Genomic DNA, 24462 nt, shown 5'->3' on the forward strand with positions numbered 1-24462 from the left:
CATCTCTGTCTCTTTTGGTCAGCCTGAGGGTTTCCGTAGTGTGTGGTTGGCTCCCCTCCAAGCCACTCGGTTGTAGGACTGATTACGTTTTATCCTCTTTCTTCAGGCCCAGGAGCAAGAGTGAGGAATGTGCCACTCAGCAGCCCCCCAGGGCAGGAAAGAGTAAGAGGAAGCTGGGCTCTGGGGGATTGGGGGCATTGGGGCCCCAGCCTGAAAAGTCTCCCAGTTCACGGGCTCTCAGGAAGTCTTGGTGAGGCTCTCAGGAGACTGTGTCGGGCTCTGAGGGGCAATGGGTGAGTGTTAGGGGTGTCCCAGAAGCAACGTGAGGGACCATTTTCCCTGGATGTGGGGTGGGAGGTGCGTCAGGGTAACTAATGGCAACTGGGCGGGGTGAGCCCACTGGGCAGGAGCTCTTCGACGGGGAAAAACTACGATTCCCAGGATGCCCTGGGGCTTAGCCCGGCTTTCCCGCCTGCCCACTGGCTGCGGGTCTGGCGAGCGCAGGAGTGGATTGGTCGCGGCGGTGCGGGGCTCCCCCACTAGCAGGTTAGTAGGCACCGCCGGCAGCAGACGTTGACCGGGCGCGCGGGGCGGGGGAGGGGCCCGGCTAGCCATTCTGGAAACCGCCAGACGCTCTCTCCGTAGCGTAGCCGCCGGCTGTGAGGCGCGGGGCGGAGGCGGAGACTGCGTGGCGCAGGCGCGGTGCTGGGCTTCTCCTGGGTCCCCAGACAGCTGGAGGAGATAAACAGAGGAGGAGGAGGGAGGGGAGTGCGTGTGTGAGAGCGCGCGAGGGAGTGTGAGTGTGTGTGAGCGCGGGTGTGAGGCGGTGCGCAGGGGCGGGCGGAGGCGCTGTCCGGCCCCGGCCAGGCGCCGGGCGGGGAGCATGGGAAGGGGCTAGAGCTGCCCGGGCCCCCCAGCCCCCTCCCCGGGATCCGCGCCCCCCCCTCCCGGGAGAGGGGCCGGGCCCCCCGGACGGACATGGGCTCCTGAAGTTGCGCCGCCGCTGGTCCTGGGAAGAGGCCTGACAGGTACTGGTAGCCACCGCCCCCTGCCCTTGCCGGGCGCCGAAGCGAGAATCGGCTCCCGCAGTCCCGGCACACGGGCCACCCGCTCTGGGCCGGCCGCAGCCTTGCCGGCCCGGGGGCCCTGAGGCCGCCAGCCTCGGGGCTCCGGGGTGTCCCGAGAGGGGGCAGGCCTCGCAGGGGCGAAGGGCAGAGTGGGCCGGGGGCGGGGTGGGGATGGAGGGCCGGCCGGGACGTGGGTGGTGGGGGAGGCTTTGGGAGTCCAGGGGGCTTTGCCAAGGGAGAGGTGGAAGTCATCCCATCACGGGACTTTTTTTGCGGAGTTTTTGTTTGACATCTGATCTGGCGCCGGTCTCAGGAAGAAGGGGGCAGGTGGAAATGCCGGGAGGGCTACGTTGACCTGACCTGCTCTCTTAGTTTCCTGCTCTCCTGCTCTCGCTCTGTCTCGCTTGCTCTCGCGCTCTGTCTCTGTCTCTCTCTCTCCCGCTCTCTTTCTCTGTGAGTGAGTGAGTGAGTGTGTGTGTGTGTGTCCGTCCGTCCGTGGCCAGGCTTCTTGCAGCCGCAGATGCCTTCAGTGTCCCATCCTGGCACTAAGCAGAACTCCTAAGGTGTTTCCACCAGGCGACTGTAACGCCCTTACAGAGGGCCTTTACTTGGGAAAGGGGTTTTCAGTAACCCACTTAAAAGGGAAATAGGAAGTGTAGAATAGGAGAGAAACTGTGAACCATCAGGTACCAAGTCTTGTCACTGAAAGCTGCAGTGGGACGCCCCCACTCCTTGCCAGCCAGATTGACTTTGCTTAGTGACCTCTGCCTTTCCTCTGTAGGTGTACCACCAGGGACTCTAGAAAAGAGGTATCAGGACTTATGACTAAAGTCTGACTGCCTAATTTGACTATTTTCCTCAAAGTTCTTTTCTTCTGTGATTTTTTTTTTTTTTTTTTTTTTTAGAACTTCCTGAGGTAGTGGTAGAGAAACTTTAAAGTTTTCTTCTTAAGTTTATGAGTTTAGAAACCTGACAGGGTGTCTGTAACTTCCCCATTCTTCCCAAGGATGAGGTAGATGATCAGGGTAAAGTGGCAGTTAAGTGTTCCCTTTTAACAAAGCCTGAAACAGTTTTCAGAAGAAACTATTCAGAGGACACCTCCAGACTCAAAGACGTTATGAAATCTCTGCCTAGGGCACAGGTATGTCCAGTGATCTGAACGAAGCCTTTCTGTACCTTACAGCCCCTCCTAAGTGGCTAGAGTCTTCTTGAAGTGAAGGAACTATTTATGGCTGTTTCTGGATTGAAGAATCTTGTCTGCTGAGTATAATAACTGGATCCTCTAGCGTAGACCAGGGAGTAACTAGAAAGGCTCAATTGGGCTGACAATGTTGAGACTTAACAGTGGATTTCCAGTGCAGGTTGTTGTATTTCATTGGCAGACGGAGAAACATTTTCTGCCATAGTTTGTGATCCTGCTGCTTTAATACTGGGGTATTTTGACCTATTTGGGGACACTTATGTTCAAGCCACCTGTCAATTTGTAGAAGCAGTCTACAATTTTGGGTCAATTCTGAAGAATAACAGAACAACAATCCGTATTTCTGCCTAAGACTCCTTCTCTTGGAGTTACTGAAAGGAAGAGAATATGTGTAGTGATTATGGTGATGGTATTAACATTGGCGATTTGCCACTTGGGGATTTTTAGAGTTGTCATGCAGCTGACAAATTTTCTAGCTGGAAGGAAGTCAGTAGTGACTCATGGGACATCAAATTAGGGTTTTTTCACACACCTAGACTTCGGGACCTGGAAGGATACAACTGAAGATTTTAAAGCCCTCTGCTAAACATCTTTGGACTTTGAGGGGCCAGCTGCTGCAAAGACCCAGAACTATGACTTCAACAATTTTTAAATTATTTTCTCATTATTTTCTTCACTCCTTTTTGAATTAGGGAGTGTGGCCCACATGTGCATTCCTGGTTCTTAAAGAGGGAATCATAAACAACATGTAATATGGTGATACTTAGCTTTTTTGGGGGTCTCTGATTGAATGGTCCTGATTCCTTTCTTCTTTTATCCTTACCTTTCTGGATTCCACTGCATCTTTGGGCCACCATTGCAGAGGTACTCACGTAACTCCTTGGCTACAAAAACACAGGCCCTGGTATTTTCCATCAGAAACCAATTCCTTGGTGTTACATTTAATTGTGTCTAGCTTTGAGAGATATTTACTAATTAGAATACATTCTAAGAAGTAACTGAAATATATTGAGCGCCTGGTATATGTTGGGATGTGTGCTAGTTAGTGTTTTACTTTATCTAATTTAGCCCTCATAACTGCCTGTGAGGCAAAGATCATTTTCCCTATTATACATATGAAGATACAGGTACAGAGAGGTTAAATAACTTTCTTAAGGTCACACAGCAAATATAGGAAATGTTTAGAATTCCAACCAGGGCCTGCCTCCTTTGAGGCTCTGATGCTTGAAGATCTGAAAGGACCAATGCTAACAGCTTGGGAGAACACAAAACCTGCCTTCAAGTATTTGAAGAACTGTTATGTAGAAAGAGAACTGGACTTTCTCTGTGTGATTCTGGAAAGCAGCACTAGGATCAAGGGATAGAAATTCCAAAAGAGGAGACGTTGGCTTGGTAGGAGAAAATTTGGCTTTCTAAAAGCAAAATCGACCACCCTGTGAGGGAATGAGTTACTTGTCATTGTAGGTATTCAAGCAGAGGCTTTTCCACTTCTTATAAAGGATTTGGTAGAGGAGTTCATACTTATGTAGGTAACTAGACTAATTAGTTATTCAGTATTTTAAACCCTGTTATTACATGGAAATGTCAAACTCCTGCCATATTGATCTGTAAAAGAACTAACTCGTATTTCATACTTACTGTGTGCCAGGCACTTGTTAGATACTTTTTCTACGATATTTCATTTAATCCTTAGATCCCTATGAAGGAACTATCATTATCCCCACTTTATTAGTTTATTTGTCAGGGAGAAAGCACAAGCAGGGAGGGCAGTAGGCAGGGGGAGCAGTAGCCTCCCCACGGAGCAAGGAACCCGATGCAGGACTCGATCCCAGGACTTTATAGACTCATGACCTGAGCTGAAGGCAGGTACTTAACCAACTGAACCACCCAGGCGTCCCTCATTACCCCCACTTTACAAATGAGGAAACTGAGGTTCCAGAAAGTTAAAAAAAAAAAAAAAACTAACCTGTTAGGTGACACAGCTAGAAGTAGGACTGATATTTGAACCTTTGTACTTTCTTAGCTGTGTAACGTAGGGTAAATCATGTGTCCTCTCTGAGCTTTAGTTTCCTCATATGTGAAATGAGATTTGTGACAGTACCTTCCTTGTAGTGGTTTTATGAGTACTAACTGTTGTTAATATACACTTTTTGCTAGACCTCACTGATTGCCCTTGAGACCCTGGGTTTGTGGTAAAAGGGTACCATTTTGTTTCTTTAGGGTGACACCCTGAGAATTCTGGGGTTTGCTCTGTGTACTATTTGTAATAGCTGCTGACTCCTTGAAGGGCTTTGTGGCATTAGTGACTAATACCTTAAAAACTTGAGGTTTGAGTAAGAGGAAGGTTCAGCCAGTAGGTTGGAGTATAGGAGGCAGTGTCAGAGGTCTTGTGGAAAAAAATTCCTCACCCTACTATAGAGTCAGATTCAGGGATCACTGTTTGCATTTTTATATTTAATGTCTTATTTTAAAATGAACAAGGTCACAATTGCCAGAGCTGTGATAGAGCTGGATGCCAAGAATAATAACCCTTAATCCTTCCTGTAGCCATCTGGGGAGGTATTAACCCCATTTTCTTGGGGAATGGGGCAGAGCAGGATCAGACGTTACCCAGGTAGCTATCCAGGGGCTCTCAGGACGTTGGCAGAATTTTATCCTTGTTCATAACCCCCCGATTCTATTTTCAGAAAGCACAAGACTGTGCTTTCCCATATACCTTTAGAGAGCCTTTCTTAGAATGGGAGTCAGGCATTTCTGGTCTTGGAGTTTCAACTTGAGCCCTCAGTTGAGCCCTGAATATTTGGGTACCGGTGGCCTGCCTGATTTCCTTCTTGAGTCAGACATCTGGATGTAACACAACTGCAGCTGAGTTGGAAAGGAAGCATTTCCACACTGATTGGCTTAGTTTTCCTTAACTTCTCTGCTAGAAAGAAAGTTACAGGGTGAAACTTCAAAGACTTCCCTATGAGAGGTACGTTGAATCATGCCAAAATTTGGAAAGATGCAAGTTAAAGGAAAAATCCAAGACTTCAGATGCTCATATATACAGTAAGAGAGGACAGCATTTTCAAAGTATGCTCCCTTTGTCTACCTGTTCCCTTTCACTACCTTAAGGTAATTGTGGCCCTAGGAAAAAGCAGATAAATTAGCTGTAATCACTGAAAAGCATTGTTCTAAAAACATCAAGAAAAAAATTTCACAAAGCACGAATGTAGAGAAGCCATAGAGGTGAGTTTTCATCCAGAGTTTCCCACAAAGTGAAACATTTCTTAAGATAGACTTCACAGAGAAAGCTTTAGCCAACCCCATAAGGAGTCGTTTGAGCCAGGAGCCTCGAAGATGGCAAAGAACTTTTCCAAAGGTGCTTTGTTGATGGGCCTATCCTGCCAACCAAACCTTTCCCAGATGCTCTCCTTGTGCCAGCTTAGTCCATGACCCTGAAATACACCAGGAACTTTTTATGTTTTGACACTGGCAGAGTCAAGGTGATTTTGATTCCTTAGCTTAACCCTAAGGAATGCTAAGAGCTTCTTTGAGGTAACTGCTTGCACATGATCTGATTAAAAGTAGTAACTATTTTTTAGTTGTCAGTGACCTGGGTCTTAGAATTAAACTATCTAGTTTGATTCTCCATTTAAAAACTATAACTTTAGGCAAACTAACTTCTCTCCACCTCAGAGCTTTCATCTGAAATGTGGGGATAATAATAGTACCTGCCTCATAGGTTTACGAGCAATCTGTCAGAACACTAAGAAATGCTTTGAGAGCTTGTTTGGAGGTTCTAGCAGGGGAGCGCAGCTAATCGTATACCCTTGACGGAAGAATGGTCCTCTCCTCTGTCGGGGAAAGTCATCCCCTTCCACCGAGCGGGCAGCTTCGGGAGGGACACACATGGAGTGGTGAGGGAGGAAGGGGACACCCGCCTAGCCAGCCAGATCAGCCAAATCAACCCTGGCGATCAACGGGGTGACAGATGTTGCAGCCAGATCGCCCTCACATCCTTAAGAAATGCTTTGAAGGGGGCACCTGGGTGGCTCAGTGGGTTAATTCTCTGCCTTCAGCTCAGGTCATGATCCCAGGGTCCTGGAATAGAGCCCAACATCAGGCTCTCTGCTCAGCAGGAAGCCTGCTTCCCTCTCACTCTCTGCCTGCCTCTCTGCCTACTTGTGACCTCTCTTTTTGTCAAATAAATAAATAAAATCTTTAAAAAAGAAAGAAAGAAATGCTTTGAAGGGGCACCTGGGTGGCTCAGTTGGTTAGGCAGCTTCCTTCAGCTCGGGTCATGATTCCGGGGTCCTGGGATTAAGCCCCACATCGGGCTTCCTGATGAGCAGAGATCCTGCTTCTCTCTTCACCTTCTGCCTGCCACTCTGCTTACTTGTGCTCTCTATCTCTCTGTCAAATAAATAAATAAAATCTAAAAAAAAAAAAAAAAAAGCGGTTCATTAAAAAAAGAAAGAAATGCTTTGAATGTTCCCTAAATATTTTTACCAGGCTTGGTATCAGGTATTTTACGTGTATAGCTCTTCACTCTCTGAAAGTAGGCATTATCGTCCTTGTTTTGCAGATTAGGAAGCTGAGGTTTAGAAATGCGACCACACAGAAAATAGGTGCCAGAACTAGGATTTGAACCATAGGTCTGTTGGACTCCAGTGCCCAACTCTTTATTTTATTATGCTACTTGCAATGACCTTTATCCTTTGGAAGTGTATTTCTCTTCTATAGGATTGCTCCAATAGGTAGACCACTGCAAATAGAGTGAAATGAAACTTGCATACATCTTTTGCGTAATTCAGAATGTTGAAAGGGGGCCAGTGGTCACTCTGGTTGGGGGCATCTCTCCACAGTGAGAGGCTGCATGTTCAGAGAAAAAAGAATACAGATGACTGGGGTTCCATCTCCACTCTACTGCTCCTAGGAGTGTGTTCTTAGAATCATGGGGTAGAGGCATTGGAAGAAGTTTTGTAGCTCATCTCAGAGTCTGCCTCTCATTTTACAGATGGGGAAACAGTCTGAGAAAGTGAGACGCCTCATACAGGGTTTTTCAGCCAGTTAGAGGCAGAGCCCCTGCCTGGAGCACAAGATCCTAAATCCTGGTCCAGTGCTTATTCCTCAGTACCACATAGCACTGTGCTTCAGTTCTCCCTTGTTAAAAGGGATGATAATAGCTTCCTAGCTTCCTCACAGGATTGTTGTGAAGTTCAAGGTAAAAGCATAAATGAAATGATCAGCACTCTGATAGGTATATAGCACTGTATGTACACAAGATCGTCATGCTATCATTCATTCAGCAAGTACTTACTGGTGTCTGCTAAGCCCGCATCAGTCCTTGGAGACCTAGGAGGGTCAGTAGATTAATCAGATGAAGAGCTAGCCCTCAGGATTCTTTTAGTCTTTTAAAGAAGAGAAACCCCACAAAAATAATTACAACTCAGGGCAGGAGATAGGCGAAGAAAAGGGTGAGAACTGAATTTTCCCAAGTTCTGATTTTGAGGCAGAGAAAAGAAAAGGGTTTGGGGACTTGATCTCTTATTGAGGTATAATTCATGTGCTATAACGTTTACCCTTTTAATGTATACAGTTCTGCCCTTTTTAATATACCACAAAGTTGTGCATCCTTCACCTCTATCTAATTCCAGAACATTTTCATCATGCCCCAAAGAAACCCATATTCTTTAGCTATCACAACCACTGCAGTCACTCCCATCTTCTTCCTCAATTCCAAGGAACCAGCAGTATACTTCCTGTCCCTGTAGCTTTTGCTATTCTTTTTTTTTTTTTTTAAGATTTTACTTATTTATTTGACAGAGACCCAGCTAGAGAGGGAACACAAGCAGTGAAGTGGGGGAGGGAGAAGCAGGCTTCCCAGTATGGAGCAGGGAGCCCAACATAGGGCTCGATCCCAGGACCCTGGGATCATGACCTGAGCCGAAGACAGATGCTTAACGACTAAGCCACCCAGGTGCCCCAGCTTTTGCTATTCTTGACGTTTAATATAAATGGATTCATAAAATATGTGGCCTTTTGTGACTGGCTTGTTTCAAATAATATTCTTTTTTTTTTTTTTAAAGATTTTTTTATTTATTTGACAGAGAGAGATCACAAGTAGGCAGAGAGGCAGGCAGAGAGAGAGAGAGAGGAGGAAGCAGGCTCCCCGCTGAGCAGAGAGCCTGATGCGGGACTCGATCCCAGGACCCTGAGATCATGACCCGAGCCAAAGGCAGCGGCTTAACCCACTGAGCCACCCAGGCGCCCTCAAATAATATTCTTAGGTTTCATCCCTGTTGCAGCATGAATCATTGTTTCATTCCTTTTTACAGCTGATTAATACTCGATTATATGGCTATATCACATTTTACTTACCCATTTATGGACATTTACCATTGGTAGACATTTGGGTTGTTTCTACTTTAGGGCTGTGAACATTGATTTATGAGTTTTTGTGTAGACTTATAGTTACTATATGACCTAGAAATTCCACTCCTAGGTATAACCTAAAAAAATGAAAACATATTTAACTTTTTAAGAGGAGGCTCTTTCCTTCCTTCTTTCTTCCTTCCTCTTTTCCTCCCTCCCTCCCTCCTTTTCTTTCTTTTGAGAGGGAAAGAGGGGAGGGGTCGGGGGGAAGAGGGAGAGGTAGAGAGAATCGTAAGCAGGCTCTGTGCTCAGTGGGGAACCCAGGATGGGATTTGATCTCGAGACCCTGAGATCATGACCTGACCCGAAAGCGAAAGTCGGACACTTACCTGACTGAGCCACCCAGGCACCCAGAGAGGAAGCTTTTCTTAAACACTTTTTCCTTATTGTCATACTTATTAAGTATTTACAGTGTGCCAGTTATCCTGTATAATCCTCACAGCATCTCTGAGGTAGGTGCTGTTGTTACCTTCATGTAACAGATGAAAAATAGCCAGTCTTTCTTGAGTGCTTACCACATGCCAGGTATTGTACTAAGTGTTTTGTAATGCATTATCTCATTAATGTTCCCAATAACCCTGTGAGGTAAAAATTACTATGTATACCTACATGACAGGTAAAACGATTAACAAACAAACAAAAAAACCCCAGGAGCTTAAACGTAAATAATTTTACCCAAGCTCATACAACCTAGTATATAGTAGAACCAGATTCAGACTCATTTCTTTCAGTTTGAAGCAGGTTCCTAAGGGCTGTTTCTGTATTATTATAAAAACAATTAATGTTCACAACAGAATACTTGGAAAGTACAGAGGAACAGAAAAAAATACATTTATATATGTGTATATCACCTGTTGTCTTACCAGAGAGAAGACCACTGGCCCATTTTTTATACATATCCTTGTTATAACATTGTAGATACGTACACTTCTAGGTTTTTTTTTTCCCCTCCAGGGCTAAGATAGCTGTAGGTATGTCTTAAATTTGATTTCCTTAAATCTGGTTTTGTGTTTCATTAATCAGTCTTCCATTAATCAGTCTTCCATGTTTTGAATGACTCTGCAATAAGAAAGATTTTTTAAAGGACTTTATTAGAAGGGCACTGACATGGCACAGTTGTTTAAGTGTCTGAGTCTTGGTTTGGGCTCAAGCCATGACCTCAGAGTCATGAGATCAAACCCTGCATCAGACTCCACACTCAGCATGGAGTTTGCTTGAGATTCTCTCTCCCTCTCTCCCTCTGTGCCTCCTGCTCACGCACTCTCTCAAAAATAAATATTTTTTAAAAGAACTTTATTAGAGAGAATTTCAAATATATACGAAGTAAACAGAATATTGAACTCCCATATATCTGTTATCCTATTTCAACAACAGTCAAAATTCTGCCATTCTTATCTGTACCTCCTCTGCTTCCCACTTCCATTCTATTTTTTTTTTTAAAGATTCTATTTATTTATTTGACAGACAGAGATCACAAGTAGGCGGAGAGGCAGGCAATGAGAGAGGGGAGGAAGAAGGTTCCCTGGCGAGCAGAGAGCCCGATGTGGGGCTCGATCCCAGGACCCTGAGACCATGACCTGAGCCGAAGGCAGAGGCTTTAACCCACTGAGGCACCCAGCTACCCCTCCATTCTATTTTTTTAAGTAAAATTTACAAATATTAAAATTTGCTAATCTTGATTGTGCAGTTTTGACAAAGGGATATACTCATGTAACCCATCTCCCCAATACTCATGTGACCATAACTCTCACCACTATGTAGAACCTTTCTGTCACTCTAGAAAATCTCAGGTGTCCTTTCCTTGTCGATCTCCATGCACCCAAGCAACACTTTTTTTTTAAACTATATTTTTGCCTATTCTAAAACTTTATATATAGTTGACTCTTGAACAGTGTGGGGGTTAGGAGTACCAACCCTGTGCCCCTCCATGTAGTCAGAAATTCACATATAACTTTTGACTTCATCAAAACTTAGCTACTAATAGCCTTCTATTGACTGGAAGCCTTACTGATAACAATTGACACATGTTTTGTATTAAGGATTATAAACTGTATTCTTATAATAAAGTAGAGAAAATAAAATTTTATTAAGAAAATCATACACTTACCGTACTATACTGTATTTATTGAAAATAATCCACATATAACTGGATGCACATAGTTCAAACTTGTGTTGTTCAAAGGTCAACAGTAAATGGAATCATATAATATGTACTTTTTAAAAATATTTTATTTATTTATTAGAGAGAGAGTGAGCTGGGGAGGAGCAGAGGGAGAGGGACAAGCAGGCTCCATGCTGAGCACAGAGCCCGAGAGGGGCTCAGTGTCACAACCCTGAGATCACAACCTGAGTCAAAATCAAGAGTCAGAACCAACTGAGCACCCAGACACCCAGGCACCCCTGGTATGTACTTTTTTATATCTTGCTTGCTCAGAATATGTGAGATTCACCTATATTGTTAGCTGTATCAGTAGTTCCTTTTTAAAAATATAATAACTTTGGGGCATCTGGGTGGCTTGGTCATTAAGTCTCTGCTTTGGGCTCAGGTCATGATCCCAGGGTCCTGGAATCAAGCCGGCATCAGGGTCCCTGCTCAGTGGGGAGCCTGCTTCTCCCTCTCCCTCTGCCTGCTGTTCCCCTTGCTTGTGCTATCTCTGTCAAATAAATAAAATCTTTTTTAAAAAGTGTGTTAAGGATGTGGATAAATTGGAATCTTGTACATTGCTGGTGAAATTGTAAAATGGTGCAGCCACTATGGAAATCAGTTTGGCCATTCCTCAAAAAAGTTAAATGTAGGGGCGCCTGGGTGGCTCAGTGGGTTAAAGTCTCTGCCTTCAGCTCAGGTCATGGTCCCAGGGTTCTGGGATCGAGCCCCACATCGGGCTCTCTGTTCGGCAGGGAGCCTGCTTTCTCCTCTCTCTCTCTCTCTTTCTCTGCCTGCCTCTCTGCTTACTTGTGATCTCTGTCTGTCAAATAAATAAATAAAATATTAAAAAAAAAAAAAGTTAAATGTAGCATTACCATATGACTCGGGAATTCCAGTCCAAGGTATATATACAAAAGAATTGAAAGCAGGTAGTCAAACAGATAATATATACAAATGTTCATAGCAGCACTATTAACAACAGCCAGCAGATGAATGGATAAACACTATGTGATAATAGCAGTGCAATGGAATAGTATTCAGCCATAGAAAGGAACAAAGTACTGATAACGTGCTAGAGTAATGGACCTCAAAATATTTCATAAGTGAAAGAAGCCAGTCACAAAAGGCCACATATTGTAGGATTTTATTTATATGAAATATAATTTTATATCTATCATATATAAATTTATATTAAAATTGTATTTAAAATCCTATATAAAATTATATAGGATAGGTAAATTCATAGATGTGGAAAGTTAATTGGTGGTTGCCAGATATGAGGGGGAGGATGGAAGAGGGACTGACTACTTAATAAGTATGATTTTCTTTTGGTGCGATGGAAATGTCTTGGAACTACCTAGAAGTGATGGTTGCATAACACTGTGAGTGTACTAAATGCCACTGAATTGTACACTTTATTTTTTTTTAAAGATTTTATTTATTCATTTGACAGAGAGAGATCACAAGTAGATGGAGAGGCAGGCAGAGAGAGAGAGAGAGGGAAGCAGGCTCCCCGCTGAGCAGAGAGCCCGATGTGGGACTCCATCCCAGGACCTTGAGATCATGACCTGAGCTGAAGGAAGTGGCTTAACCCACTGAGCCACCCAGGCGCCCTGAATTGTACACTTTAAAATGGTTAATTTTTATTATGTGAGTTTCACTCAAATTTAAAAAAAAAAAAAAAAAAGGAAATAAATATCCTTTAGCTATTACTACTCTAAACCCCATCCCCCCAACCCCAAGGAACCACAAATCTTCTATTTCTGTAGATTTGCCTATTCTGGGCCTTGCACGTAAATGGAATTATAGGCATCCCTTGATTCTTGAAAGTTCACATTATGCCACTTCACTTTTATGAAAGACCTACGTTTAGCACCTTTTTCTCGCTAACCGAAGGAAATATGAAGAGGATTTTTGCTTTTATGAAAAGGGTGAAAATCAGATACTTCGTCATTTGTTTTGCCGTGAGCCCATTACAGAGGCAGCGCACACCCTGAGAATCGAGGATGGCACCTCCCAGCTTCTCCCCTGGGAACTACACTCCACATCAAGCCACCATAGCTTTGAACTCTGAGCCTCTGTGCTTTATCTTCATTTAGTGTTTTGTTTTTTTTTATCCGTTAGCAAGATGATAGTGGAAAAGCCCAAGAGAGGTTTTTTTGGGGGGTCGGGGAAAGCTCAAAAACTTTCCATATAAACTAGTGGTAACTGCTTCTTCACTTTATGTCATTGCAGCTTAGGATAGATTTCATAGGAATGCTTTACTTTTGGATAGCTGGAGAAACCTGTATACGGCTCAGCTCATGGCCTTCTTTCACTTAGCATAATGTCTTCAAGGTTCACCCATATTGTAACACGTATCAGCACTTCACTGCTTCTTATGGCCAGATAACATTCCATTGTATAGCTACATCACATTTTGTTAGTCCATTCATCAGTTGATGAGCATTTGGGTTTCTGCTTTTTAGCTATTATGAATAATCCTGTATAACCCTTCTGGTATGGAGTTGTATGGAGTTCCTTCAGCAGAAGTGAGAAAGTCATCCCACTTTGTGTGCCCCACCACCCTACAACGGAATCCCCAATGTCAGCTTTGTCGCTCTGGTAGGGAAGGAAGTAAGGGAGAAATGTAACCATGGCACTGCGCATAGATCAGGAGCTAAGTCTTACTGGAGTTCAGATTTGGCTGATAATGTCTGTTGAGCACCTACTGTAATCCAGGCACTATTTTGTACCTTCATATATATTTGATCACTTTTATTCCTCACAACAACCAGTTGAAGTCGATGAGCATCCCCATATTACACATGAGGAACTTGAAACTCAGAAAGGTTGAGTAACTTGCCTAAGTGGGTACTAATTGGTACAACAAGGGGGCTGGACTTCAGGCCCAAGTGCCTAAGTATTTTAAATCTGCTTCCCTTTCTGCTACATTAACTAGAGCCCAACCAAGGACTGTGGCACACCTGAAATGGGTGGTTCCTCATGTTTATTTTGGAAATTACTATTCAATCATTGGTTCCAGGTGAGTAATCTTTGCCAGGTGTACTTTGTTCTAAGGCTTGTTAACCTTGGGCTATTATATTACTGATACCCTTTGCATTATGAAGGAGATTAATTCCTCCAAATTGAGCTGTTAAATGAATTTTCTTACTAGCCTCCTTTATAATATAGAGGTCTGCCTATGGAAGAAAAGTTCCAAATAGCCTGAGTTTTAGGGTTTTGTTTTTGTTTTTTTTTTTTAAGATTTTATTTATTTGACTGATAGAGATCATAAGTAGGCAGAGAGAGTGGAAGGGAAGCAGACTCCCTGCTGAGCAGAGAGCCCAATGTGGGGCTCGATCTCAGGACTCTGAGATCATGACCAGAGCTGTAGGCAGAGGCTTTAACCGACTGAGCCACCCAGGCACCCCCCCCCCCCCAATAGCCTGAGTTAAAAGTTTGTAGAACGGATAGCGTTAGGTGGTGACATGCTACGCATTTTAGGCTCAAAGAGTAGAATACCTTTAGGGAGGAGTATCTTGCGCATGGCTGCTCATATTTTCTTTGTAACATTATGTCATATGTTTTCCTCTGTGCCTTTTAGTCATTTTTATGTTTTTCATATTCCCAGAAACTAGCTTCCTTCTTCCTCCTTTTATTGAGTGTCAACTAGAGCCAGCCTCCAGTATCCTCAATGACAGCAGATGCCATTCCTAAACCTTTGTACTTTAGCTAGAGAGATTTTTTATTGAGCTTTCATGTTCTGCAAATTAGCCTTCAGTGTCATTAGAGCTTTAAGGGTGAACATAAAGGTATACTCAGTTCACTGTGCTAGTCTTAGAATGAAGAATACACATATAAAGTTGCTTGTGGTCTGTTACTGTCCTAGTTTTTTTTTGCTGGTGATTTACATGTCTCCTTTCTTGCTCTCCTGCCATGTTTATTTATTTATTTTTTAAGATTTTATTTATTTATTTGACACAGACAGTGAGAGCAGGGACACAAATAGGGGGAGTGGGAGAGGGAGAAGTAGGCTTCCTGCCTAGCAGGGAGCCCAATGCGGAGCTCGATCCCAGCACCCTGGGATCAAGACCTGAGCCGAAGGCAAATGCTTAATGACTAAGCCACCCAGGTGCCCCTCCTGCCTTATGTTTAGTTTGTTTCCCCTCCTGTCATTTTTTTTTTTTTTAAAGATTTTATTTATTTATTTGACAGACAGAGATCACAAGCAGGCAGAGAGGCAGGCAGAGAGAGAGAGAGGAGGAAGCAGGCTCGCTGCCGAGCAGAGAGCCCGATGCGGGACTCGATCCCAGGACCCTGGGATCATGACCTGAGCCGAAGGCAGAGGCTTAACCCTCTGAGCCACCCAGGCGCCCTCCCCTCCTGTCATTTTTGTGCTTTCTTCTAAGATGTATGAATAAATGAGTATAAATAAGATTTAATTTATTATTCCTATTGTTCCTTTTGAATTTACTGTCCTAGCTATTCATTTTGGTCCTTCGGTTAAATTAGCCTTTTTCAGTCTATCTACGGTATTAATGGTCACAGTAGCCTTGGTGCTATTGATATATTCAATTCATGACAACTATATGAAGTGCTCTTGAAGAGAAGGGTCTGTGTTTGGCTGCTGCTTTGCTGTTTTTTCAAAGTCAAGTGTGGTGCTGACATAATAGGCATTGAAATGTTATCTTATGGATTCTTGAAGTCACTTATTTCAGTCTTTTGCATCTCAGCAGAACTGAACATATAATTTGCATACTGCACCAGAGATAGAAATCCCCTCAATATAGTCTTTTCTAGTGTTTAATCATAAATATATGACTTCCTTTCTTCAATTCCAAATGTCTCCATCATGTCGTTCCATATCTGTGAATTCTCTTTGTTCTATAGAATTGACAATTCCAGAACACGCTTTAAAATAATGCTTTTAAAATTTGACTGTGATTAAATCTCCTCATATTCAAATAACTGTTCCTTTATTGATTTGAATATTTGTGTTTGAGAGATTTTTTAATCAAAGTATGAAACTGATTATGCCCCCTATAGATTTGGGGGTATTTCCCACCTAATGTAAACCTTTTAAGTAAGTCTTTACTTAGAAGGGTTTCCAGTTATGCTTGCCTGCCTAAAAAAGTTTGTGGAAGGCACTGAATCCATGTTGCCTGAAAGAGGGGAGATGGGCTGTGCGCTAGAATGAACTGTGCTGGTGTGCTACCATTTCTTCTCAGGATGGGAACAGAAATGTTCACCAAAATACTGAGCAGTAGTTGTATTAAATTTGATATTTTGATTTTTAAACCTCTGCCTACCAGTCTGATACTGTATTAAATCCTACTTTCCATTTTACCATTTACCTGACTTGTAGTGAGGGTTTTTTATATTTGTCTATTTTCTCTGCTTTTTCACTTTTTTTGTTCCTTTTAGTTTCTCTAAGTATGTACCTATCTTAGCTAAAGTCCATTGCCTTTGATTCTCTGATTTCTTAGGTGCTGTGTCTTTGATCCCAGTCAGTATTCCCCCATGTCTAGTCCAGTACCTGGTACTTGGTACAAACCAGGTTAATAATTTAGGCCAATTAATGAATGAGTAGGAACAACTTAGTTGATTCATAGTGATCATTACTCTAGGAAATTATGTACCCTAATAATTTATTCTCATATACAAAGTGGTTAAGAGTGTACATACAGCTCTGGTTTGAGTCCCTGCCCCAGCTTCACTTATTACCTATGTGACATTGTGAAAATTGTTTCATGTCATGACTCTGTTTCCTTTTCTGTAAGATGATGATAGTAATAACATCCACCATACAAGCTTTTTGAACCAATCTTCCCCTTAACAGTGGTGGTTCTCTCTCCTCAGAAGCAACCTCCCCAAGTCCTTTGTGACTTCCTGTCATTCGTGTTTCAGCTTGATTGTCATCTGAGGGCTCCTCTGTTATCAGGAGGGATTTGTAGGTGTAAGCAACAGAAACCAACTCTGGCTGATTTTTGAAAGGTTATAAGGGAAACTCACAAAATATCAAGGAAGGCCACAAAGCCAGGTTTGAAGAATGAGCTAGATAGAACAAGGGAAGTTGGGTAGCAACCAGGACTTTTAGCCAAAATCATTCACAGAACCAAACCATGAGGTCACTGCTGACATTTACACAGCTTACACCATTACCACCAGCTGACTGGGCTTTACTGGCTACTATAGCCACACCTTGCTGCCAGCATGAACTCCCTCCCTCTGGTCCTCTGATTCTCTGATACCAGATCCCAGTAAAGGTCTGGGGCTGATGTGTCGGGTTGGAACAGCCTGGGCCATATGCACGCACTCTAGCTGTAAGGGACCTCAGAGAATCTTAGTCTCTGCCGTTCCCACCTCATAGTGGGAGGCATTCTGTCCTCTGCCAGACTACTGGGTGGGAGACTCCCAACTTATGGAAAGGTTTCAAATGCTGAGCAGCTAGAAAACTCCACAAATATGTACTTCATCTTCTTTAACCTCACATCTAAAAGTAACCCATCAATCACTTTAATATCAACTTTTTCTGTTTTCATCACAGCACTTTTCCCTACTGGATATATTCTTACTGTATTTGTATTATTGTTTATTATCTGTCCCCTCCTCCTAGAATGTTAGTACCATGAAATTTAAGGAACTTTTGTTCACTGCTGAATCCCCTGGGCCTGGAATACTACCTGGCATACAGGAGAAGCTTCTTGTGCTCATTTATGAGCCGAAGAATGAATAAATATATAAAGCCATTAGCACAGTTCTGGTACATAGTAAATGTACATTTGGCAACTTACTATTTCTTAGGAGATAAAAGTACTTATATTCTTTTTCACTTAAATTCAATTAATTAGGGAAGGCCTGGGTGGCTCAGTTGGTTGGGCAGCTGCCTTCGGCTCGGGTCATGGTCCCGGAGTCCTGGGATCGAGTCCCGCATCGGGCCCCTTGCTCGGCGGGGAGCCTGCTTCTCCCTCTGCCTCTGCTGCCATTCTGTCTGCCTGTGCTCGCTCTCTCTCCCTCTCTCTCTCTGACAAATAAATAAATAAAATCTTTAAAAAAAAATTCAATTAATTAACATATAATATATTATTTGTTTCAGTGGTACAGGTCTGTGATTCATCAGTCTTATATAATACCCAGTGCTCATTACAACACGTGCCCTCCCCAGTGTCCATCACCCAGTGACCCCATCCCTCCACCCTTCTGTCCTCCAGCAATCTTCAGTTTGTTTCCTGAGATTAAGAGTCTCTCGTGGTTTGTCTCCCTCTCTGGTTTCATCTTGTTTCATTTTTTCATTTCTTTCCCTATGATCCTTTGCCTTGTTTCTTGAATTCCACATATCATTGAGAGCATACAATAATTGCTTTTCTCTAATTGACTTATTTTGCTTAGCATAATACCCTCTAGTTCCATCCATGTTGTTGAAATGGCAGGATTTCCTTTTTATGGCTGCATAATATTCCATTATGTGTATATACACCACATCTTCTTGATCCTTTCATTTGTCAATGGGCATCTGGACTCTTTCCATAGATGGGGTGTTATGGACATTGCTGCTATAAACATTGGGGTGCAGGTGCCCCTTTGCGTCACTACATTTGTGCCTTTGGGATAGATACCCAGTAGTGCAATTCCTGGGTCATATTGTAGCTCTACCTTCAACTTTTTGAGGTACCTCTACTATTTTCCAGAGTGGCTGCACAAGCTTGCATTCCCAACAGTGTAGCAGGGCTCCCTTTTCTCTGCATCCTCACCAACATCTGTTGTTTCCTAACTTGTTAGTTTTAGCCATTCTGACTGGTGTGAGGTTGTATCTGATTGTGACTTTGGTTTGTATTTCCCTGATGCCAAGTGATGTTGAGTATTTTTTCATGTGTCTGTTGGCCATTTGGATGTCTTCTTTGGAGTAATGTATGTTCATGTCTTCTGCCCTGTTGTGACTGGATTATTTGTTCTTTGGGTGTTGAGTTTGGTAAATTCTTTATAGATTTTGGATACTAGCCTTTTCTCTGATATGTCATCTGCAAATATCTTCTCCCATTCTGCTGGTTGTCTTTTGGTTTTGTTGACTGTTTCCTTGGCTGTGCAAAAGTTGATCTTGATGAAGTCCCAATAGTTCGTTTTTGCCTTTGTTTCCCTTGCCCTATGGAGATGTGTCTAGCAAGAATTTGCTGTGGCTGAGGTTACAGAGGTTGCTGGTTGTGTTGTCCTCTAGGATTTTGATGGATTCCTGTCTCACATTTAGGTCTTTCATCCGTTTTGAGTCTGTTTTTGTGTATGATTTAAGGAAATGGTCTAGTTTCATTCTTATGCATGTGGTTGTCTAGTTTTCTCAACAACATTTGTTGAAGAGACTGTCTTTTTTTATGGATATTCTTTTCTGCTTTGTTGAAGATTAGTTGACCATAGTATTTATATTCTTTTAAAAATAACATTAAATAAAAAACAACATTACCTGCATTATATCATTTGACCTTTTTAGTCTTCCAAGAAAAAAGGTGTTGGGGGTGAAGCATATGGGCCTTTTTCTGGTGAGGCATATGTGGCCCCTTCAGTGTGTGCCTGTGAGACACAGCAGTGAGCGCCTATGTGGAGAGCCTGAGATTTGACCAAGGCCACCTACTTAGTATTACCAGATATTCTCACTGACTTTAGTGTTCTTTCTCTTACAATAAATCTCACCCTGTGTTCTTGGTGATTGTGACGGAAATTACTGTTGCGTATTTTTGGGGTGGGGAGGAGGTTGACCATTATATCACAAAGCAGAGCCATAAACATAATTGCAGGCCAGCATTAGTGTATGCCAGTTTGTCCAAATTCACATTTTTAATTTGGTGGCCTGAGACCCCTAGGAAAGTTTTCATGAAACTATAGCTGTTCCCAGTTGGCATCCTTAGGTGTTTTTCATGGTTACATGTTTTGTGATCCTAAACAGTGCCAGTGACTTACATATCTCCCTGGTGATGCTCACTAAGATGCAATGCTAGATGTCTCCCACATTATGGGAAAGGCTTTTGCCCTTTTAAGAGCTTATGATCCCAAAAGATATCATTTTGATGTATTTGCATAAACCCCAAAGAACTTGGGCTGAATGGGAACATCTAATCAGGTAGCAGGATTTTTATTGTCCTACTGTGTGCCTAATGCTAGAAAAAAATCTGCAATAGCAAAGTGTTTATATAGAGTTCTTTTGTGATTAAATATCAAAGGAAAAGAAGGAGTCTGCTTACAGATCAGGTGGAGAGATGATTTCAGGAGGGTGTGCTAGGAATCTATAGGGGTGCCACTGATGGAAAACCCGGGCCAGGAGATCGAGAAGTGGTCTTGGGAATCCTACTGGCTTAGGGGGTTGGCAGAGAGGCTTGGCCCTGAAAGCCATCATCCCAGCCATACTGGGGAAGAAAGACTAAACTTCCTGTGTAGCTTCAGTGGTGGAACCAGGACCAAAAGTTGGAAATGACAGGAAGCAGAACTTTCTTTCAAAGCCTAGTGGGGTTTTTTGGCTCTAGCATTCCTTTTTTTTTTCTTCTTCTTCTTTTTTTTTTTTCTGATTTCAATATTAATGTGATTTTATAGAAGAGAATTGAAAATATCACAAAGCAGAAGGAAAAAAATCAGTCACACTACTATTCAAAGATGGCTGTTGTTGGGACGCCTGGGTGGCTCAGTTGGTTAAGCCACTACCTTCAGCTCAGGTCACGATCCCATTGTCCTGGGATCGAGTCCCACATCGGGCTCCTTGCTTGGCAGGGAGCCTGCTTCTTCCTCTGCCTCTGCCTGCCACTCTGCCTGTGCTCACTCTCGCTCCTCTCTTCTGACAAATAAATAAATAAAATCTTTAAAAAAAAAAAAAAAAAGATGGCTGTTGTTATATTTCCTTTTTTATTTTTTAAAGATTTTATTTTTATTTATTTATATTATTTGTGAGAGAGAGAATGCAAGAGAACACAAGCAGTGGAGAGGGAGAAACAGGCTCCCTGCTGGAGGGAGCCCTTTGCAAGGCTCAATCCTGAATTCATGACCTGAGCTGAAGGCAGACACTTAACCAACTGAGGCACCCAGGTGCCCCATTTATATATTTCCTTTTTAATTTTTTATTTTATTTTTTAAAAAATATTTTATTTATTTATTTGACAGAGATCACAAGTAGGCAGAGAGGCAGGCATAGAGAGAGGGGAAGCAGGCTCCCTGCCAAGCAGAGAGCCCGATGTGGGCTCGATCCCAGGACCCTGAGATCATGACCTGAGCCAAAGGCAGAGACCTAACCCACTGAGCCACCCAGACACCCCTGTATTTCCTTTTTAAAACACAGTTTTGGTAGTAGTATTTATTAAAAAAGCATCATGTTATCATATAAACATTTGGTGTGATGTAAGAATTTTTCCTTCATAAGTAGCGTAGCATTTTTTTAATAAGTAGCATTTCTAATTCTGCTTAATATCAAATGACTATGCATTGTTTAGCCATTACTCTATCATTGGAAATTTGGGTCCTTTTAATTTTTTTATTTTTAGAAAATCTGTGATGGGTAGAACATGTAATTCTTGATCTCAGGGTCCTGAGTTTGAGCCCCACATTGGGCATGGAGCCAACTTAAAAAAATAAAATAAAACAAAATCTTTGATGAATATGCTTGGGTATAGAAGTTTTGTGTTTCTTGTATTTTGCATTTTCTACTGATAAGTTCTAATAAATAAAATTAGTAGGTTTTTCTAACCATCAGAGTTTATAACAAAGGAGTACTTTGCTTCAAGAGGTGAGACTGAAAGCCTACCTACCAGGATATTGAAGAGGGATTTCTTTATCACATTGAATCTTAGACATGATCACCTTTACCTTTCCTGTCCACCTTAGAGGGTTTTGTGAATCTATTAGAGGGTTTAGTGTTGTCTGTGATACTGATTTAGTTTTGGGGAGAGCCAAGATGAGGGTCGAGGGTTCAAAGTATAATTAAAAGACTGGTTGCCACAGATGCATACTGAGCAAGTGAAACTTGACATCTTTCTTGCTACATGTCTTAGTCTTATTTTCAGGATATGCTCCCATCTTCCTTCGTACTTCTATCCAGCCCTCCATTTTCTGGTGAAGCATACGTGACCTCTTCAGTGTTTGTTGCTTCCTGTGGCTCAGATTCATTGTTTCCCCTTTCCCACCCTTTTCATCTTCCAAAGGCTCTTCAGCACTCTGTAGCAGGGCCAACTCACTGTGTTATAAATCATAGGCAATAGCCAGTTCACTAAGTAGGCTGTTGGAACTGTTTCAGGGGATAGAACTAGGGCCCTGAAGCCACCCTATTCCATCCCTTAAGGTTTGATGGTTTTTTTTCCCCCCAGGTAATTAAATGTGTATCTTGTGGACCTGGGCTTGGCTGGAATGCTCAAGGGTCCTGAAGATCCTTCTATAGCTTCCTGCTGTTGAATTCCATTAAGAGAAGATGGCAAAAGTCAACATAACTAGAGACCTCATCCGTAGGCAGATCAAGGTAAGCACCTTAGACCTTTGTACAAGAGCATGAGGTTCTTTCTTCCTAACAGACTGGGGAAGAAGCTGAGGTCTGAAGACCTTGACTTGCCTGAAGTCACACAGCTACTTAGTGGCAGACCCAGGACTAGAATCAGGGTCTCTTGACTCCCATCTTCTTTTGCCCACGAACATGGAACTCATGGAGACTCCTTTGTCCTAGTGCTTTGTACCTGGGCTGCTGAAATTAATGAAAGTTGGTGAGGGAAGGGAGCCATCTGTGTGTTGTGCATGTGCATACACAACTGTGTGTGCATATGTAGGTTTTTGTGGGGGGCGCTACAGCAGGAGAAAATACGGCATCTTCATGTTGTTCTAGCTGCCGAGTTGTGCACAAAACAGAACCTGGAAGAGTCTTAGTCCTAGTTCAGCTTAAACTCTTCTTTTCTTTAAGGGTCTCCTGCACCTGAGCTATGCAGTTGGTACATTCTGTGAGATGAATGAATGACCAGGCAGTCAAGTTCATTTAGCAGGATAGCCCAGGCTTTGTTAGGAGCACAGGGATTGATTGATTGATGGATTGATTGATTTTTTTTTTTTTTAAAGACCACAGAGATTTAATGGAAGAGTTTCCATCAAGGCTTGATGTGCTTCTGTAGTAAGAACCCCAAGCTGGGATCAGGAGCTTAAGACCCTAATTACTTATAAGACTTGAGTCATTTTACTTCCTTTTGTTTTCTGTTGTTAAATGATAATAATGTCTGCCTTTGGGCAGATCATAGAGAATGAAATCTGAAAGTTCTTCGTAAAGGTTAAGTGCTAAAAAAATTTTTTAATTAAAAATCTTTAAAAAGTCAGTGGCATGCAGCATATGCTGTGATCATCATCTAAAAGGATTGAGTATATGCCTCTACATGAGCTGTGTACTTGGTGCACATCAATCTGTTTCATGTATTTTTTCCCCTGCATCCCTGAATCCTTTGGAGGCTTTGTCCATTTGTGGGTTTTTTTGTAATTTCATTGGACTGGATGGCCCTCAAGGGCAAGGACCATTTCCTAGAGGCACAGAATCAGAATTGAAGAGACGATGAAGTTATTTTTTTTCCTATGAATATACCCCACAATATGTGTCCTAAAGATGGTACCCACCCACTCCATCCTAACAATGCAAACTCCCTATTTGTTGTTTTCAGTTTTTTTTTTCATTTTTTCTTTTCCTCCTCCTCCTCCTCCTCCTTCTTTTTTTGTAACCCAACAGCACAACTTTGTGCTTAATTTTATACTCTTTTATTATTATTCTCTAACCCTTACCCAAGTATAGTGCAGACTCCTGCAGACCAATTTCTTGTTACTTTTGTAGATCCTATGGTGCCCAGCACAGTGCTGGGTACATAATAGGTACATGGGAAATCATGTTGGATTAAATTAATGAAACTGTGAGTTTGTATCTGTCCCCCAGGAGCGGGGTGCCCTGAGCTTTGAGCGGCACTACCATGTCACTGACCCCTTTATCAGGCGGCTGGGCCTGGAAGCAGAGCTACAGGTAAGAAATCCAGTTTGCATACTAGATGCAGATGGCTGGGTCTCCCATTTTCTGTCTGTAGAGAACACTCTGCATTATTCAAGGCATAAAAAAATTTTTCTCTGCAGGTCACACCTGATGGTTACCTCTCCTTTCCAACAGTTTTATTAGGCAGGTAAAAATAGGCAGGTGAATCAAGGTTAGTGATTGGTATGATCATGCAGAAGTTGTTTCTTGATCATATATTATTTGCTGTGTGCTTGGAAAAAGATTGTTGAAATGTGTGCCACTGTTTTTACTATTGGCTTGGACAATAATTATTCTACCTTTGCAAAAGAAGTTAGAGTCTACACAGTGTTTTAACTTACACACACACACACGCTTTCTCATTTTAGCTTCAAAGTAATGTTGTGGGGTTCTAGGGAATGGGTATTAAAAAAAAAGGTTTAGGGGCGCCTGGGTGGCTCAGGGGGTTGAGCCTCTGCCTTCGGCTCAGGTCATGATCTCAGGGTCCTGAGATCGAGCCCCACGTCAGGCTCTCTGCTCAGCGGGGAGCCTGCTTCCCCCTCTCTCTCTGCCTGCCTCTCTGCCTACTTGTGGTCTCTCTCTCTCTGTGTCCAATAAATAAATAAAAACTTAAAAAAAAAGAAAAAGTTTAGAAAGGTCAAGC

At 42.7% G+C, this 24462-nt stretch overlaps 1 protein-coding gene across 4 annotated transcripts in view; it reads left to right on the top strand.

Moving 5' to 3' along the window:
• The first annotated feature begins 666 nt into the window (after nt 1-666).
• Nucleotides 667-24462, top strand: part of WDTC1 (WD and tetratricopeptide repeats 1) — a 72135-nt gene continuing 48339 nt past the window's right edge. The window contains exons 1-3 of one of the 4 annotated variants that reach the window (XM_059135347.1): nt 667-1028; nt 22144-22292; nt 23730-23813. In XM_059135347.1, coding sequence (XP_058991330.1) covers nt 22245-22292; nt 23730-23813 — 132 coding nt within the window. In that variant the 5' untranslated portion in view covers nt 667-1028; nt 22144-22244. Of the gene's footprint in view, nt 1029-22143; nt 22293-23729; nt 23814-24462 lie in introns of those variants that run through there. The other 3 variants (XM_059135346.1, XM_059135345.1, XM_059135348.1) reach the window with 3 other exon arrangements.

This window comes from Mustela lutreola, chromosome 10 (genome assembly GCF_030435805.1).
Source record: "Mustela lutreola isolate mMusLut2 chromosome 10, mMusLut2.pri, whole genome shotgun sequence".
Lineage (NCBI taxonomy): Eukaryota > Metazoa > Chordata > Mammalia > Carnivora > Mustelidae > Mustela > Mustela lutreola.